This window comes from Corvus kubaryi, unplaced genomic scaffold, assembly GCF_017639235.1.
Source record: "Corvus kubaryi isolate FWS band 111438036 unplaced genomic scaffold, C.kubaryi_AGA036_p1.0 78, whole genome shotgun sequence".
Classification (NCBI taxonomy): Eukaryota; Metazoa; Chordata; class Aves; order Passeriformes; family Corvidae; genus Corvus; species Corvus kubaryi.
Genome location: NW_024582065.1, coordinates 6,527,020 through 6,543,877, shown reverse-complemented (window position 1 = coordinate 6,543,877; position 16,858 = coordinate 6,527,020). Strand labels below are relative to the sequence as shown.

At 46.7% G+C, this 16,858-nt stretch overlaps 2 protein-coding genes across 6 annotated transcripts in view; one reads left to right on the top strand and one right to left on the bottom strand.

Moving 5' to 3' along the window:
• The window catches only part of AK8 (adenylate kinase 8), a 66,189-nt gene extending 62,434 nt beyond the window's left edge, over positions 1-3,755 (top strand). For all 4 annotated transcript variants that reach the window (XM_042052663.1, XM_042052666.1, XM_042052667.1 and 1 more), the window contains 2 exons: positions 1,037-1,117; positions 3,150-3,755. In XM_042052663.1, coding sequence (XP_041908597.1) covers positions 1,037-1,117; positions 3,150-3,396 — 328 coding nt within the window. In that variant the 3' untranslated portion in view covers positions 3,397-3,755. The remainder of the gene's footprint in view (positions 1-1,036; positions 1,118-3,149) is intronic.
• A 4,313-nt stretch (positions 3,756-8,068) lies between these two features.
• On the bottom strand, positions 8,069-16,805 carry GTF3C4 (general transcription factor IIIC subunit 4). Of its 2 annotated transcripts, XR_006020358.1 has the most exons (6): positions 16,553-16,701; positions 13,583-15,403; positions 11,740-11,870; positions 10,801-10,889; positions 9,681-10,115; positions 8,069-8,476 (listed from the first exon to the last, which is right to left on the bottom strand). XR_006020358.1 is itself a non-coding variant. In XM_042052052.1 (5 exons), exons 1-5 carry the CDS (start codon positions 16,604-16,606, stop codon positions 10,051-10,053), a joined length of 2,160 nt encoding a protein of 719 aa, XP_041907986.1. In that variant the 5' UTR covers positions 16,607-16,805; the 3' UTR covers positions 9,333-10,050. The 2 variants fall into 2 exon arrangements, 1 of the variants encoding a protein (XP_041907986.1); XM_042052052.1 differs by lacking the exon at positions 8,069-8,476 and having other exon boundaries at positions 9,333-10,115; positions 16,553-16,805.
• Between the last annotated feature and the right edge of the window lie 53 nt (positions 16,806-16,858).

Here is a 16,858-nt window from a genome sequence, read left to right as displayed (position 1 = left end):
AGGACAGGGAATCAATGTGAGATGGGCACAACAGTTTGTGTGCAGCAGTGGGATGTGTCTGGGTGCATGTGGGGCATGTTGTTTTCTGGCTCTGCATCCTTCATCCAGGTCAGGGCATCTGTGTCACCTGTGTGAAGTGGGTTGGCAAGTCCTGCTCCATCCCCCGGTGAAAAGCTGTTCCTGGTGTGGAACCCACCCCAGTGATACCGTGGGGCTGCCTCTCTCAGATGCTGAGCAGCTCTCACTCGCTCAGGCTCAATGGGAATTGCAGATTCTGATCTTCAAATGAAGCATTCAGCATTAATATTTCCTTTCAGCAGTGTCACCAGCAAAGCCCAGCCGTGCTGAGCTGCTCCCCATGCCCTGGCAGTGCTGGTGGAAGGGACAGGGAATTGCCAGCAGCATCATGGGGTTTGTGTTCTGTCTTACCACTCATCCTGCTTTGAAGGACGCAGGGCAGGAGTGGGAGAGCAGAGGACTCACCCTGGGGGGAGACAAGGGCAAAAGGAGTGGAAGTGGACTGAAACAGCAAGAGGAAAATCCCTCTCATGGGCACTGGAAGAATGCATAATTCTGGCAGAAAAGCTCTTTCTCTGTCCCTGACAGGAACAGCAGAGTTTTTTATTTACCTTTTGGGGCATGTCATTGTGATTCTGTTCGCTGGTTGGGTTGGGAAGTGGATCCAGAGGAGTTCAGAGGGAAGTGCTGGGTGGAGAGGGGGCTGGGACAGACTGAGAGAGGCTCCAGCTGCAATTCCCCCGCCGGTGTCCCCCACAGTGTGTTGTCAGAGCACACAGCACTCACAGTCCCTGTGCCTGAGATCTCCTGCCTTGCTGAGCCTGGAGACCAAACAAAACCTGAGGAGAAGCCACAGAGAAATCCCGTGCTCGTGTTTGTGACACTGCAGGTTTGGGGGGGGGGGCGGACTTCCACTGCCACAACTGCTCTTCGTTTGGGTAAAGATTAACTCACCCTCTGAAGGTCACAAGTGATGTTCTCAGGATGTTAATGCACTTAATTGTTGTGTTCTCCACAGGGTGTTTTTCTTTAATCTCCCCTACGAGTCCATCATGGAGCGCCTGTCCCAGCGGAGGATTGATCCCGTCACTGGGGAGAGGTGAGCACTCCTGGCTTGTGTGTAACATTTTTCTGACTGTCAGGGAGATGAAAGCACCAAATAGACTTCTTAGAAATCTAAGGAGCTCAGCAATACTGTACTCCTGCTTAGGGACTCCTTAAAAGAAAACTTCAAACTTTCATTGCTCCTGAAGCACCAGCCCACCTTCCTGCTGCAGCAGCTCCTCAGAACAGGGGGGTTTTAAATCCTGGTGCCTGAAATCTACAGCAGCAAACAGCTCAGCTCTAACATTTTAATGGTAACTAAATTGATTGGTAAAATAAGGCTGAGGGAAAATGTCTAAAACCTAGCCTAAATGCAGATGGTTTTCGGACATTCCCATGGGAATTTTGAAGGGTTCCCAGCTGGGGAAAATGGAAAACTTGCTGCATTTTACTTCCTGTGATGGTCCTGTCTGCTGGGAGGTATTAACATATTTCCTGCTCAGTAGAGCAAACTCATTTGAGTCACTGAGTCACTGTAAGGTTGGTTCATCTCATTGGTATCACATCCCCTTGTCTCACCAGTGACCTTCAGCTTTCCTGCCTTCTCCACCCGATTTCCAGGGAATAAGTCACAAATAAATTTATCTTCCCAAATACCTGCTGGAGTTGGCATGTGTTCACAACTTCACTTGTGGTCTGGTCTTATGATTCCCCACACTTAAATTTTAAACCCTTCTTTTGCTTTCCTAAAGGCTGAACACATCCTATTGCATCAAAGACATATCCTGAACCCTCAAAGATTAAGGCCATAAAGAATGGATTTGTCCCAAAGTGGTGGATGATTATTCAGACATCTCACTCGAGGTGCAGCATTAACTTGTGACAGCAGCAGTGATTTGCTGTAACTGCTCTCTTTGCTTTAGTAATGAGCAATGTGGTTGTTCAGCAGAAAGGAACAGGCTGAAGCAAATCATTCCCACATCTTTGCATTTCTTATCATTAGGATTAGGCTGTTCAGTATCTGCTCCAGTTCACACGCTTCCCTCTCACACTCTGGGGTTTATTCCTCACAAATTCTCCGTGAATTGAATTGTTTTAGGTGCTGTGTCTAATCCTTGGCACCGTGTAAAGCCTGCCCCTCTGGCTGCAGGGCAGAGCAGGGAGTGGCCTTCAGCTGTGCCCTAAATCATTCCCATGTGGAATGAACTCCGTGTCCACATGGTTGGATGCAGCTCTGCAGAGACCCAAACTCTGCTTCCCTCCTTGGTTTTGCATCTATCCCAAAAAGTTTCAGAAAATTTGGCTGTACAGGAAGAGGCATAAACTGGTTTTGTGTTGAGGCAGAGGAGACATTTACTCAGGATTGCCAGTTCTAACAGGGAATTTAAACACTTGATTGCAAAGGAACTTTTAGAGATTGATGGGAGCCTTTGGCAATGCAGGGACATCATCAGAATTCCTTTGGTGTCAGGTGAGCTGGGCTGTGGCGCTGCTACAGGACTCTGAGGATGGAAATCCTCTTTCCTGCTGAAGTAACTGAGGGAACCCACAAGTGTGAATTGAGGGAAGCCAAATTCCAGCATTTGGAAAATTAAAAATAACGAAAGCCTCCGGTGAATTAACCTCTTTTTACCTTCAGCTACTACATAAAGATGTTAGCAATCAAATGTCTGAGAGCCTTAAACACAGTTTAAGGTCCCAGCAATGCTGGACACGGGGCTGTGTTTAAGTTAAGGCTTTTTTTGATGCTTTTTTAAAGACAGGAATCAAAGAGTTCAAGTAAAAGATCTGGAAATGCTTCTGAACCTGGAGCACTGAACATGTAATAGAGATTTCTCCTCATGGGGAGCAGATAAACACTACCAGTGCCACCTCCAGAGAAACCCTTGGCCTTTGAAGATCCAGGATTCTTGAGGGCAGCAATGACAGATTACTTGCCCTGAAATTTCCAGTCTTTGTTTTAAAACCCCAACCTAGAGCAGAAAGAGGCCAAGGGACTGTGACAGGCAAAAGCATGGAAAATCTGCAGAAGTGGCTGCTGTGTCCTCAAGTTGAGCTGAAACCGTGGCATTTCTTCTCCTCTGCAGATACCACACTACATTCAGACCAGCTCCCACTCCAGAGATCCAGGCCCGGCTCAGGCAGAACCCCAAAGACCAGGAAGAAAATATTGAGAAGCACCTGGAAATCTATTACAGGAATGTCAAGGCCCTGGAGGATTTTTACCAAGATGCCTTTTATGTCAATGCTGACCAAGACCCTTATGCTGTCTTTGAGTTCATAGAAAGCTGTATCATTAAGCCCCTTCCATGTAAAAAAATTAGAAGTTTATAATTAGAAGGGATGGTTTCTGGAAGAGTTGATTTAAAATTTTTCCCTGTAATACTTGCAGTCTGGTTGCTGAAGTGGCAGGTTATCACCAGGGAAGAGGAAGTCAGCCAAGCTGTGTTAAATCTGAAGCTCACCAAGGCTGAGTGAAGTACAGAGGGTAAGAAATTGGGCTTTAGGGGAAAGGTTTTTGGCTTTTGTTTCGTGATTATATGAATGATATGATATTTTGTGATATGAAACACTGTGGCTGGGGAAGTCCTTGTGTTTAATTCAAATATCTTTTTCTGTTTCTGAATAGTAGTTTTGTCTTCACTATGTAAGACCCATGAATCCAATTTGGAGTATTAAAGCTGTGAGATGTGTTTGTGTCTTAATTCTCCACCAAAACCACCCAGGCACTCCCTGCATCCCTCTGTCCCTGCAATCAAACCCTAAAGCAAAGAGAAAAACAAAGCTCCCAGCTCTGCAGTGAACTTTCACCACAATGTTTGAGGTCGGGGGCAGTTTTCACTCCCATGTTAACTCAGATTTCGTAAAAAGTGCTGACAAACCCCTCTGCAGATGCACTGGCTGTCCCCATTCTGCTGGGCAGGAAGACTCAGAACAGCTGGACAGGATATCCAGAGCCCTGGAAAACTGGCTGCAGGTCCATCACTTTCAGAACCCAGTCAAGGACATAACGAGCTGCAGGTGGGTCACTAAATTCTGTTTTCCTGGGGTTTTTCTGCTCCCAGCCTGTGGCTGCTCTGGCTGAGCTGTGCCTGGGCATGTTGGTGCCCAGGGTTTGGTTTTTTTTCCTTCTCTGGCTGGATATGGCAGCAATGAATACTCAGGTAAGTTTTTTTACCTGGAAGGTCTCTGGTGAAAGGCTGCTGGCTGTCTCAGACTCTGGCTGTGGAAATGCACGTCCTTAATGCCTGTAGAAAAGGGGAATGATTTGTGCTGTGGTCAGAGAACTGGGTTGGATGCCTCTGTTATGTCTCCCTCTGTTTCTCCCTTGAATTCTTCCCTGAATTCCCCGTGCCAGAGCGTGGGGAGAGCTTCAGGTTTCTCCTGTGGAAGCCTCAGTGTCTGGGAAGGTGTGGGCAGAGAGAACAGACCTCCAGAAGCCTTTTGGGTTTAGGTGACTGCTCTGGTCCTGTTGCTGCCGAAGGATTTGGGTCTTTGTTGCTGTCTTTGACTGTGTGTGTCTAAATCTATCTGGAGAAATGAAAAATGTACAGGCCATATTTCCTTCTTGCTCCTGTAACTTCAGGTGGAAAGACCCTGGTTGTCCAGGTGGCAATGGGGATATTGTGTTATTTTATGAGAATTTAAAGTCAAAATTTTCAGTACTTTTGGGAGCGGAGGGGTGTTGATGAATGGGAATTGGACTCTCCAGCCCTGAGGGCAGCTCTAAAGTCTCAGAATAAGTGTCTTTGAAATCTAAGAAAGCCAAATCCAAGCAATCTGAGTCCCTGGTGCCTCTTGAGCTGAGAAATCCAGTCTGTAGCACCAAGCTGATGCAGAGGCTGCTCCCAGGCACAGGACCCAGCCACAAACCCTCTTGTTCAGCTGGGCAAGGACATCTTTAACAGCCCTACCTGTTACAAATGTGCTGCTTGGTGACTGCTTGGGCAGCTGGGTTTTCTGCCATTGCTATGAAGATGTGCTGCAGCATTCGTGCATAATTGGGAGCCCTTCTATTAATAATACATGGGAAGCTCATCTTGCTAATATCACCTTCATCTGAGCGTTCCTACTAAATATTTTGATAGATGAAATGGGTAGAGAGTGTATTTAAATACTGTTTGTACTGCAGCTAGGGTACAAAAGGGACAGTGCATCTTTAATTAGACAGGTACATCTGCTTAATTAATTTAGCTGTAAAGCCCTTTTTCCTCTTCATTCTTTCATCTATATGCGGATGCTATATTAGTTCCGCTCCGCTGGTTCCATAGAAACTGAGAAAAAGAGCTCAGTCTCATTGAGATGCACTTGGCATGTCTGGGTAGGAGTCTCAGGTCAGTGGTCAACCCCCAAGGGTTTGCAGCAGGCCTGAAGTGCAGAACGTCAGGGTTAGCAGAACATGCTAATACTCATGTAGAACTCTCCCTCAGAAACAACTAAAACAATTGACATTCATTTAATTACTGTAAACGAAACAGCCCCTGCATGACTTTGCATAGTAAAGCCTGTTAATACCAAAAAGGTTCAGTGGGTGGAAGGAGGAATTAGGCTTTTATAATTGGAATGCAACACTTGAAAACCAATTTGGTAACTAGGCGTGATTTTATTAGCATCTTATTCTGGCAAAACAAATGTTGAGCAATGAGGAAAACAAGGTAAAGAGGAGGTGGTAGGAACACAGCAGGGATCAGATGTTACTGATTGTACAGCTTTGCCCAGGTCTGGAGTGGACATCTTCCATCATTCTGCTTCCCAGAGACACTTTGTGGAGAGGGCTGCCTGGAGGTTGTGCTGTACCCTATAAGTTATGCTGTTAATTACGTAGTGTAGCAACAAGGTGAGTTTGTCCAACTGTTCCACAAACTTTTGTGTCCACCAGCTCCAGACACAGGATCCTTCAGTGGTGGAAGGGCACTTGAACACCCCTTCTCCACCACCACCTCTGCAGGGACCCCCTGTAGCTCTGGAAGGATGCTCTCATCTTTCCCTGTGAGGCTTGGATGCTGCTCAGGGAATGGCATTAACCCCAACCTGCTCTGTGGTGAGGGCTCTGAGGAGCAGGAATAGCTCTTCCTCCTCCTCTCTCCAAAAAAAATCAGGGAAATATTTATTGTCATTATGTATGCATTGACAACCATAGTATTTCCTCTCCAGAAATACACAATGGGATTAAGAGGATGAGGAAACACCAAAGGAAAGGGTGGCTGAATGATGAAGTCCCCGAGCCATACCTGAATGGAGGTGAAAGGCAGCAGTGAGGTCCCTCATTACCAGGTCCAGAGCAGGGGGTGTAATTTGGAGACACAAGACTGAGTCTGTATGATCCCAAACTTCATGCCAAGTTCCAAGAATGGCACCTAGCACCAAGGCACTAAGACACTGTACAGTCCAGGGCTGTTCCACTTATCCATCCAACTTGGATTAGCCTGGATTTCTTCATCCCAGAGGAGGGTGGATTAACTGTTGCCAGCATGAGCAGCAAATTTTAAAAGCTATCAGAAGCTCCTCATCAAGGACAATGACACCTTAGCTCTGGACAAACAAGATCTCTGCCTGTTAATTCTCAGCTGCAAGAGCAAGTATCACAGTCCTTTTAAACAGAAAAAAAAAAAAGAGCATCAGGAACCCTCAGTCTCTGCTGGAACGTTGCTCTCCCTCTGGAGATGAGGGTCCTTGAACAACCAGAGTGTTCACCATCAAATGGTGAAGCAGTTGAGAACCTCCAACTATTCACTTGTTTGAAGTATCCTGCAAAGCTTAAGCGAAAACTTAGTGAGATAAACTCTGACTCTGTGGGATTTGTTCTTTGAACATTTCACGTGGTGTCTCAAAACAGACTGAGCCTTGATAGATGTGTTAGTTTGAGGAGGCACCTCTGATAATGGCAAAATAACACAAGGATCTGGCAACAGTGTTCATTCCTTGCTCCCCTGCTCCCCTTCCCCATGGGGTGACAGCAAGGTTTGATCAGCACAATGTGTGGGACAATGCCCCAAGGTGCTGCTGCTGCCCTGCAGGAGCAGGACCAACCCCTGCGTGCCCAGAGCTGCTCCTTCAGGAGTCTGAGGCATAAAAGGATTCCTGGAGCAGCCTCAGCACTCGCTGGGCAGCCAAACCCACTCAGGTCAGCACCAGGGGTTAAATGTTACTGAGTGAGGTGGGCTCTGCTATTCTGGTTAAAAACGCACTTAGGGACAAGTGCTGGTTTACACAAAAATGAAATCCCAATTCCTCTGTACCTGTTGTGAACAAGTCAGGGTGAGGAGTGAAATCCTTTTTGCTAAAGGATCTCCACTGGCAGACAAAGACAACATCGTTGGCTTTAAAATTCCATTCTCCAGCAGTCTGAAACCAGGTTAAATAAACTGGCAATGGCAGACTGAGTATCTACTGCCTTGAAAGACAGGGAAAATAAACATTAACGCTGCAATGTTACCGTGAGGTGTGCTAGAGCTTCTCCATGGCAAAACATTAAAACTCAGTCCAGGGACATTCAAGAGAACTGCCAGAAATGATCAGCAAGAACCAATGTCATCTGTTATCATGTGAACCTTTGGGTCAGCCAGACTTAAACATTTCAGCAGATTAGGATATTTTTATGGTTTCTAGACCACAGCCAAAGAAATGCTCTTTGACTTTTTCTGAAAGCACTGGGACATGGTTCTGCAGGGCTCCCTCCCCTCCTCCACAGGCAGGAGAATTTCTAAATTGGAGCACTAACTGATGAGCTGGTCATGACTGCCAGGGCAAGGACTTGCACCTTCCACTTAAAATGCCTTCTCAACCACCACGAATAAACCTCTGCTCAGCTCATATGGCAATAGATGTTCTGTTCCCCCAAACCCCATCAGCACTGGGAAGTTTTGTCCCAGGTACCAGAGCTGGCCCCAAACTCCACACACGTTGGGCATCGAAGTTACTCCTTGTTTTACTGGATACCAACACGAGCTACATTTCCCTTCTCTGCAGGCACACTGAAGTAATTTCAATTTTCAATGCACAGCAATAAAAAACTAAACATTTCTTTAATACAATTATGGTATCACTTCCAAGGATATTTACAAACAAGGCTAATTATTTTACAGATGAATGTGCTTCTGCTGTTTCTAGGCTACTATAGCAATGTTCTTCTTAGTCAATGCATGATCATGCTTAATGCATGAGACACTGAGCAGAAGGACAGCTGACTTCTTTAATGTTCACTGAAAAAAATTTGCTCCTATTAAAGGTGAAGGAACATTAACAAAATATGCATAGTCATTGAATCGAGGAAACAAGCACCAATCACACATGCACTGGTGGGAGACTGATACTGTCAGCACAATTCCATGATTTCTCAACAGCTGTAGAGCACTTCCCACACAGTGAAAGTGTCAGGAATCACAGACAGGGCGACACCTCTGCGATTGGTACTCTGCAGAATGGAAATACACAAACTCAGGATTATTTGACAGCATGGATTGAAGTTAACAAGACAAACTGTACCAAGTAACCACACACATTTGGGAGGTATTGTTCCTCTAACACTGCATAGGAAGTTGAAAAGGATTCTGCTCCCTGTAGGAACAGATGGCAAAAAAAGATGGGTTTTTCTGATAGGGCAGTTAGAAGGCAAAATAAATTTCTAGGCTCGGCCACGTGAGATGGAGAGGGACTTTCTACAAGAGCCTGGAGTGACAGGACAAAGGGGAATGACTTCAAAAGGGTTAGATGGGATATTAGAAAAAAATCCTTCCCTGTGAAGGTGGGGAGGCCCTGGCACAGGGTGCTCAGAGAAGCTGTGGCTGCCCCTGGATCCCTGGCAGTGTCCAAGGCCAGGTTGGACAGGGCTTGGGACAGTGGAAGGTGTCCCTGCCCATGGCAGGGGGTGGAACGAGATGAGCTTTATGGTCCCTTCCAACCCAAACCATTCTGGGATACACAAACAGCTTCACCAGCCTCCTTGGCCTTACCTAGAACATGTCAGCCATAGTGGGGTTGGGTTTGGGGTGTTCTGTTCATTTGGGGTTTTTTACTGAGCTGTTACGAAAAGCTGGCAGCTGGGAGTGATTCCTTGTGTATCAAACTTGTGGAAAACTAATCTACTATATGAGGGAGACTCTCAGTTTAACTGACAGTAGTGTTAGTTGGTAATGCTTTTGGCAACTGAGTTTCTCTGGAAAAGAGAATTCCTGTTGGTAGAGGGTTAAGTGAAACCAAAGGCAAATACATTGGCAAAAGCTGGGAGGGAGTTAGAACTTAGGTCAGAAAAAGAAAGTGGGGCAAGAGACTTAAGAGCATTGGAAATTTTATATATATGTATATATATTAGTGTTTAAGCTAATTGCTATTAGTTTAATAATTATTACATTTAAAAATTATCCTTACTGATCCCTATTTGACCCAGGCAGTCAGTACCACCCTTCTGACTCAAACATTTCTGAGGCAGTTACTCTCCTAGGCTTTCAGTGAAATTCATGGAATGCCCAATTTCTTTCATATGGCTGTAACTGGCATCTGCTTCTCTGGGCAAGAAACTGGAACCATGGATTATTTGGACAGTTCAGTGTTCTACAGCAAATGCCAGTGTTGGTAAGAAGCAAAAGAGAGCACTGCAAGCTGGAGCCTTCTCTACCCACCAAGACCATTCAAGAGGCAGCTCCACTGTTCCCATCCCAGCTTTTGGGAATTGACACTGGTGTCAGGCAGAAAGGACAATTCCCACTGTGCTCAACCCTTCAGTTCCTTGTTGGTGTCCAGCTGCTGAGGCTTCCATGGGTGCATTTCCAAACAGCTTTAAACTGGCTCTTCCAGGTGTACTCCTGTTTCTGGAGCGTGGAATGGGCTCTGGACTTCAGGAGTTTGTAGAACTTGTGATGTTCTATTTACAGGACTGTGGACAATGTGTTCCCCCTCCAGCAGAGTCTCTGTTCCTGTCTCTGTATCCTCCCAGGCTGAAGGGAGCTTATGCAGTAGAGAAAATACTTTCAGTCTTGACACAGCTTTTCTCTAGAACACAGGAGAATCACAGAACGTGCAAGGTCCTTGCAATAACCTCTTGATCCATTCAGGATCTGCAAACAAGAAAAGAAGTTGTTTAAAGTTGGGGGTAGAGATGGACAGAGGAATGACATCTGAGATGCACAAACTAAACAGGAACCCTGGACAGTTTGTATATATTCACATGCAGGAGTAACTGAGAATTCAGTGAAATCAAACTGTTTCTGACCTGAAATTTCAAGTAATGCCAGTTTAAATTCCACCTCAGCAGGGGATAAAATTAGGGTGAAACACTCCATGCTTTATCCTTACATACTCATAGCTGTATAGGAAAAAAATTTAAAGGATCACTATGGCACAACTGCAGCGTTCTCATTTTCTAAACTGGAATTAGATCCTTCACATAACACAGTCCTTGGCTCCTGCCTCTTTATCCCTCTTGCAGAACTGGATGCTGATAAATTCAACTTGTATCAAACTAACTAAGTTAGTATCAAACTAACTGCTGGAGCATTCCAGCACAGATTATGTGTTTACCCAGCTCTCATTAAAATGTGGGATTTATACATCAATTTCTGCAGTCATTAGTTTGTAATTAACACGTCACTAATCCCAGACAACACCAGGACACTGTGAAATGCAGAGCTTCACATAGGAACTCCCTAAAAGAGAAAAGTCAGTGAAACTAACTCAAGCTATTTTGCAGATAAAAGTTAAGAAGCCCCAATCCTGCCCCTTTTGGCCCCAGGAATGTTTTACCTTCTGGGGTTGGGTGCCGTGCAATGCTGTCGTGAAGCAAACACCTCCTGTACACCAAACTCTGGCAGGACTGGTAGGTTAGAAAGCACCTGTGAAAGGACAAGTAGTTTTATCAAGAGGTTTGGGGTGTATTGTTTTATGACCTGCTCCTGTGCCCTCACTGGAGGCTGGGTTCTGCTCACAATCTGCTTTCTGAGAGTTAAGGCAGTAATGAACCACATTAAATATGAAAATTAGTAATTCATTAATTCAGGTACATGAAACTTCCCAAGTGTACCAAATTGCATATGGACACAAAAATGAAAGGTCAAAAATCAATCTATCATTGGCCAAAAAATTTTTAGCATACAGTAGAGGAGGTAAAAAGCTTGAGGCCCTACTGCACAGGGAAGAACCAGGGTTTACCTGACTGTTTACCCAAACTAGTAGATAAAATCTGTTAGGCACAGTTTTTTCTTTGTGACAAACTAGTGACTTGCCAAGGCTCCAGGGACAATCTCCATGTACCCCCCACAGTGGTACAGGAAGATTTAATTTTCTAGATGTTCCAGAATTTGAGTTCTCAATGTGCCTGTTCTCAATCAGCTCCTGTTAAACTGCTTTTGTTTTCAAATGCTGAAGGAGCTTGAACAAACCCTCCTTCAAGTGATGTTCCAAAGGATGACTTGTCCTTGATTTCCCTTGCTTGCTTTCTCCCTGACCCCATATTCCCCCCAAAATAGACACTCAAAAGCATTTTATTATAAAAACATTGTCCTGCTAAGAGAACCAAATCCAACCTCCAGCACCCTGGCTCTTAGGGAAGAGGAAAGAAAAAACTGTAGCATGGATAACATCCTTCATGCCTTTTCACTCCACTGCTAACAAGTGGTTTAGTGAGCTCTCAAAGTATGTTTGAATTATCCAGAGGAGGGGAAAAGCTCTGTAAGAGCCCATTACCTGAGCCAAATGTGGCCGTTGGAGCAGACGGCCTGCTTGCGGTCGGTGAAGGGCAGGATCTCCTTGCACAAACTGCAGTGCTCCGGGAAGGTCTGTTTGTTCATCTTCTTCAGGATGTGCCCAATCAGCACCTGGAACACACAGGAGGCACTCACTGACACAGCCCAGGGTGGGAACACCTCACTGTGATTTCAGAGTGACACAGAATTCGCTGAGTCGCACGAAATCAAAGTGTAAGAAATACAAAATATCAGTAAGTATTCATTTATTCCCCTTTTGCTCTCCTAAAGATTCCTGAATCCCCACAGTAAAGGGATACAGACCTTAAAACCAGTAATTCCTTGCCAATTTTAAAAGCACTGAAAGACCTGCTATCACACTACTGACCATTACAGCAATGCTTTCCCTCATGCCTATCACAGTGAACGTGCTAAAAAACACTCCTGTTCAGAAATTACCTGGATGCCTTCAGCAGTCATCTGGGAGTACATTTATAGCAGAACATTTATGTGATCAAATTTGTCTGTGACATTTCAATAGATATAAACCACATCCCAGGGACCTTTTAAGTGTGACAACAAACTGAATAGATAAAATACAATTTAGAAGTCGCTTTTCATCACCGTAAAAAAGAAACAAGATTCTTCTAAGATAAGAAAAGCAACCTCTCAAACCTTCAATTCATAGTAATTGGATGCTAGAACAACCCAGCAGTTGTGCCAGAGTACTTTCCTAGTGAATTACTGATGGCCACACTTGGCTGTGATGCCATCAGGAGAACACCACACTACATCAGTGATGGACATGTGCTTCCTTCCTGTCTTTCTGGATGCAAGATAAAAGCTGATTTTGAGAGTTCAAGTGATTTAAGGACTTGGGTATGAGAAGAGCTGTTCTCTGCTCATTCTGCTCATACAAAGAGGTGCACAGACACCTGAATCATTTCTGTCATTAAGACCTGGCAGGCTGATGCAGTGTTCCCACCACAGCTGCCTTTGTCTCCCCTCTGTACTCAGAGAACTTCACTGCCCTGTGCAGGCTTCACTGGCCACCGACCTCCTGCCACAAATGTTTGCTCTGCGCATTGCAACAGTCAGGATGCTGTCTGTGCAGTTAGGCTTTGACACTGGTAGGGAGCACTGCAAGTTTGGGAAAAGTTCCTGTCATGGCCAAGCCTTAAGTAATGCTTATTAATTGTAGTGCACTAATTGCCAGTGTGCCTGAAAGCCCTGGCCATGTGTGTTGTAACAAAGGCAGTCAGTCAGCTTGGTTAACTGAATGTCCTGCATGAAGTTCCGAATCACTGGGTTTAACTCATAGAACACAACCACTTTCTGACCCTCTGAAACTGATCTTTGCACTGCAGGCTCAGGGAGTAGTGACAAGACCTGATAGACCACCTGAACAATAATTTCAGAAGAGAGACTTCTGCAGCTCTTAACATTAGAACTGCAGTGTGATTGACTAGAGGAAATAGATCTGAAGTTTAATTGTGTTAAGATGATGGACTAAATAAGCTTAGTCATGAAAGCAAACATCCCTCAGTCAGTTCATGTTCTAAACCCACTGACAGCAGCACAATAACCCAGTGCTCTCCCCTGTTCTGCAAAAATTCGGACATCATTATTCTTTATTGTACCTGATTCAAATTTCAACATCTGTATTTACATTCCCTCTTATTTCACAATATCAAGGAAGGACAATTTAAGCTGAATGCTCTACAGAATCTGACTGGCAAGGCTGACATGACTCTGGCTCTCTTTCCCAGCCCAGCTGTTTTTTCAGGAGGGGGGAGAAGGAAGTGACTGTGACACAGAATCCCCCGAGCAGAGGTGCCACTTACTCGTGCTGTTCTGTCATCATAGCCATCGTCGGACATTAAGAAGTCACAGACTCCTCTGGTGGGAATGCTGGTGTTTTCTGTAATCCACGTGTGCAGATAAACTTCTCCCAACACCCGCTTCATGTGTTCTCGTGTCAAGTGCATTTCTACAGCCTCAATCTGTGCCTGTATTTCAAGCAGCTTTTCTACCATTGGCTCACGGCCTCCAGTGTCACTTGACTGATGGAGAGAATCCTCTGCATTGTCATCAATGTCCACACCTTTGCCAGTGTCCCCCAGGCTCTGCTTGCTGGCTTGTTTCGAAGTTCCTTCCTCTTGATCATCTTCAGTGCTGCCCATCCCAGGGGAATCCGATATCAAGATTTTGGCGTCCTCGTGTGAAGGTCTCCACGTGACCTCGGAGGGGGCTTTCTGCATCGACTGGTACAAAATCCTCAAGAGAAACAGCTTAAACCTCCAGAAGTAAGTGGAACCACAGCTCTCTATCTTTTTATCCAGTGCTTCCTGTAAGAACTGAGGAATATGCTTATCCTTCAAGATTTTCCAGCGTACAAGATCCGTCAAGTCCACCTGCCGGAAAAGGTTCTGAACAGAAGATTCCAAGAGCTGTGCAGCTGCCTCCTCAAAAGTCTTGAGGGTGACAAACTGAACTTGGTAGTTTTTGTTGACCGGGTGCAGCCCGTTGGCCATGCCCTCGGTGGTGATGACTGCCAGGTACGCCCCACACGGGCTGACAGCGATTCCGTGAGTCCTGACAGAGCCAAACACCTCCGAGAGCTTTATCAGCTGGTGCTCAAACTTTAAAGCAACGTCTGTGAATATGGGGATGAGCTGCCTGACCTTGCCGTCGCTGGAGCAGGTGTACACCGTGCCGTTCTGCTTGTCCGCAGTCATGGAGACAATGGGCAAGGAGTGGAGCCCCGTCACGTGGGAATTGTGGACGTTCAGCCCCGCTTTGGATATCAACAGGAGGCACCAGAACACGTAAGGGCCTCTCGCAGCCACCACCAGGCTACAGCTGCATTTCTGGTAGGGGTGGTAGAGAGGGATACATTTGATGCTGTGCACGGGCAGCTGGTCCATCTCCTGCCACAAGACCACGGGCTGTCTCAGCGTGAAGTAGCCTTTGACCGCCTTGAGGTTGACGGGGATGATCTTCACTGGGCCGTACGCGCTCCCCACGATCAGTCCGCTCATCTTCCGGTTGTTGTGCTCGTATTCCCACCAGGACAACACGCTGGGGGAGCTTATTCCTGACTCGATGGTATTGCAGGAAGTGATGGACTCCTGCCCCAGAAAGGGCAGCTGGAACTGCCAAACAGCGATATTCCCGTTTTCGAAGAGCACTGCCAGGAGCACGCTGCCCACGTCCCGGCACTCGTTGTTGTGCTTGACCTGCTGGGTGGTGCAGATGCCCGACCACTCCATACGCACCGGGGTCTGCATGCTGTGCCGCCGCTGGAACTCCGGGAAGTCTCCCAGCTCCCCACAGGGAGTGTCAGCCTTACACAGTTTGTAACTGGCCTCGAACAGGCGCTCGCCGTAGAGCTCGGTCAGGTCCACCAGCTGCACCCACTGCAGCCTGTTGAGGTTGGCGTGGATGGTCAGGCGGTTGTCCATGGTCAGGGCTGCCAGCAGGCACCTCCCGTTGGCGTCGCAGCCCAGAGGGGACCAGCTGGAATATTTGAAGCCCCGCATGGGTGTCAGGGACTTCCCCTCGGGATTGAACACCCGGTCCAGCATAAACGTCTGACTGACGGTTGGATCCACTGAGCTGGCGAACTTCTCCTTACATTCAGCCACCTCCTTCTTTGGGCCAACCTAAAAGAGAACAAGAAGAACCTCTAAAACAATTGTACAGCTGGTTTTTTTAGAAAGGCTTTTCTGGAATTAATTCCTTCTTGAAACAGAGGATCCCCAATCACAATCAACACTACACTGTTCAATGGTTTATTAATGTCACTCCTAAAGACTTCAGCTTCATTAATGCCCTGAATTTGCATAGTTTTGACTCTCAGCTATTGAAATTTTGTCTGCTGAATCAAAGAGCCTGTTTTCATACTTCTGTTCTCTTAAAGATACCTGGCATGATATTTAAATTGTAAAGCACTCAATATTTCAACTCCACTCTATATTCTCAGCATTGTTTTGGAAAATCAAATCAGATTCACAACAACAAAAGTATTATTTAATAAGATATTCACCCACATCTCCCATCTTTGTAAAAAATCAGATGTTCCCCTGAAGGCCACAGAAATCCCTGCTGCAAAAATCCTTTAGCTTAGGCAGCAAAACAAAGGAAGATTCCCACTTAAAATTGTGTTGAAATAACCGTACTGGTGCTCAAGTGATTCTCAGAAAAACTGCAGAATTTTAGAATCCCTGGACATCACTGGTTTTCTCTCTCTTGTACTTTTAAAACAAATCAATACATGAGACCTTACAGCAAGTTTGGGCAGGGCAGGGGCAGCCCCAGGGCAGCTCCCTAAGAGGGGGATCAGAATCCCGGGATGGGTCAGGCTGGAAGGGACCACAGTTGGGGAGACTCCAGACCCTCTCTGGCTTCTGTTCCAGTGCTCGGTCACTGCACAGGGAAGAAGTTCTTCCTTACGTTCAGGTGGAGCTTGGTGTCTATCAGTTCATGCCCGTTTCTCTTATTGCTTAGCACCATTGGGAAAAAACACAGAATCATTAAAGTTGGAGAAACCTCTGAGATCACTGAGTCCAATCTGTGACCGATCACCACCGTGTCACTCAGCCCGGAGCACTGAGTGCCACATCCAGTCGTTCCCTGAACACCTCCAGGGACGGTGACTCCGAACCTCCCTGGGCAGCCCATTCCAAAGTCTAATCACCCTGCCTGCGAGGAAATTCCTCCTGATGTCCAACCTGAACCTCTCCTGCCCCCCTCTTCCTGCCACCCCCCATTTAGATATTTATACACACTGACGAGGCGTGCCGGCCGCTCACCTTGAGCATGCAGGCGGCGCCGGGCGCGGGCACGGCGGTGCGGTGGATGACCATGTCCTGCCCGCCGCTGTGCACGTCGCTGAGCTGCTCCAGCACGGCGATGCTGCGGGCCGTGCTCACCGACACCCGGTGGTCCTCGGACCAGGCCAGCGGCTCCAGCCCGCTGGCGCCGTGCTGCAGCCGCACCGCCGGCTCCCGCCGCACCGCCGTGAGCCGGAACCCGGCACTCGCCGCCGCCGCCTCCTCCGCGACCGCCTCGAGCCCCAGCGGCGGCTCCTCCCGCCCCGCCGCCGCCATGTTACCGCC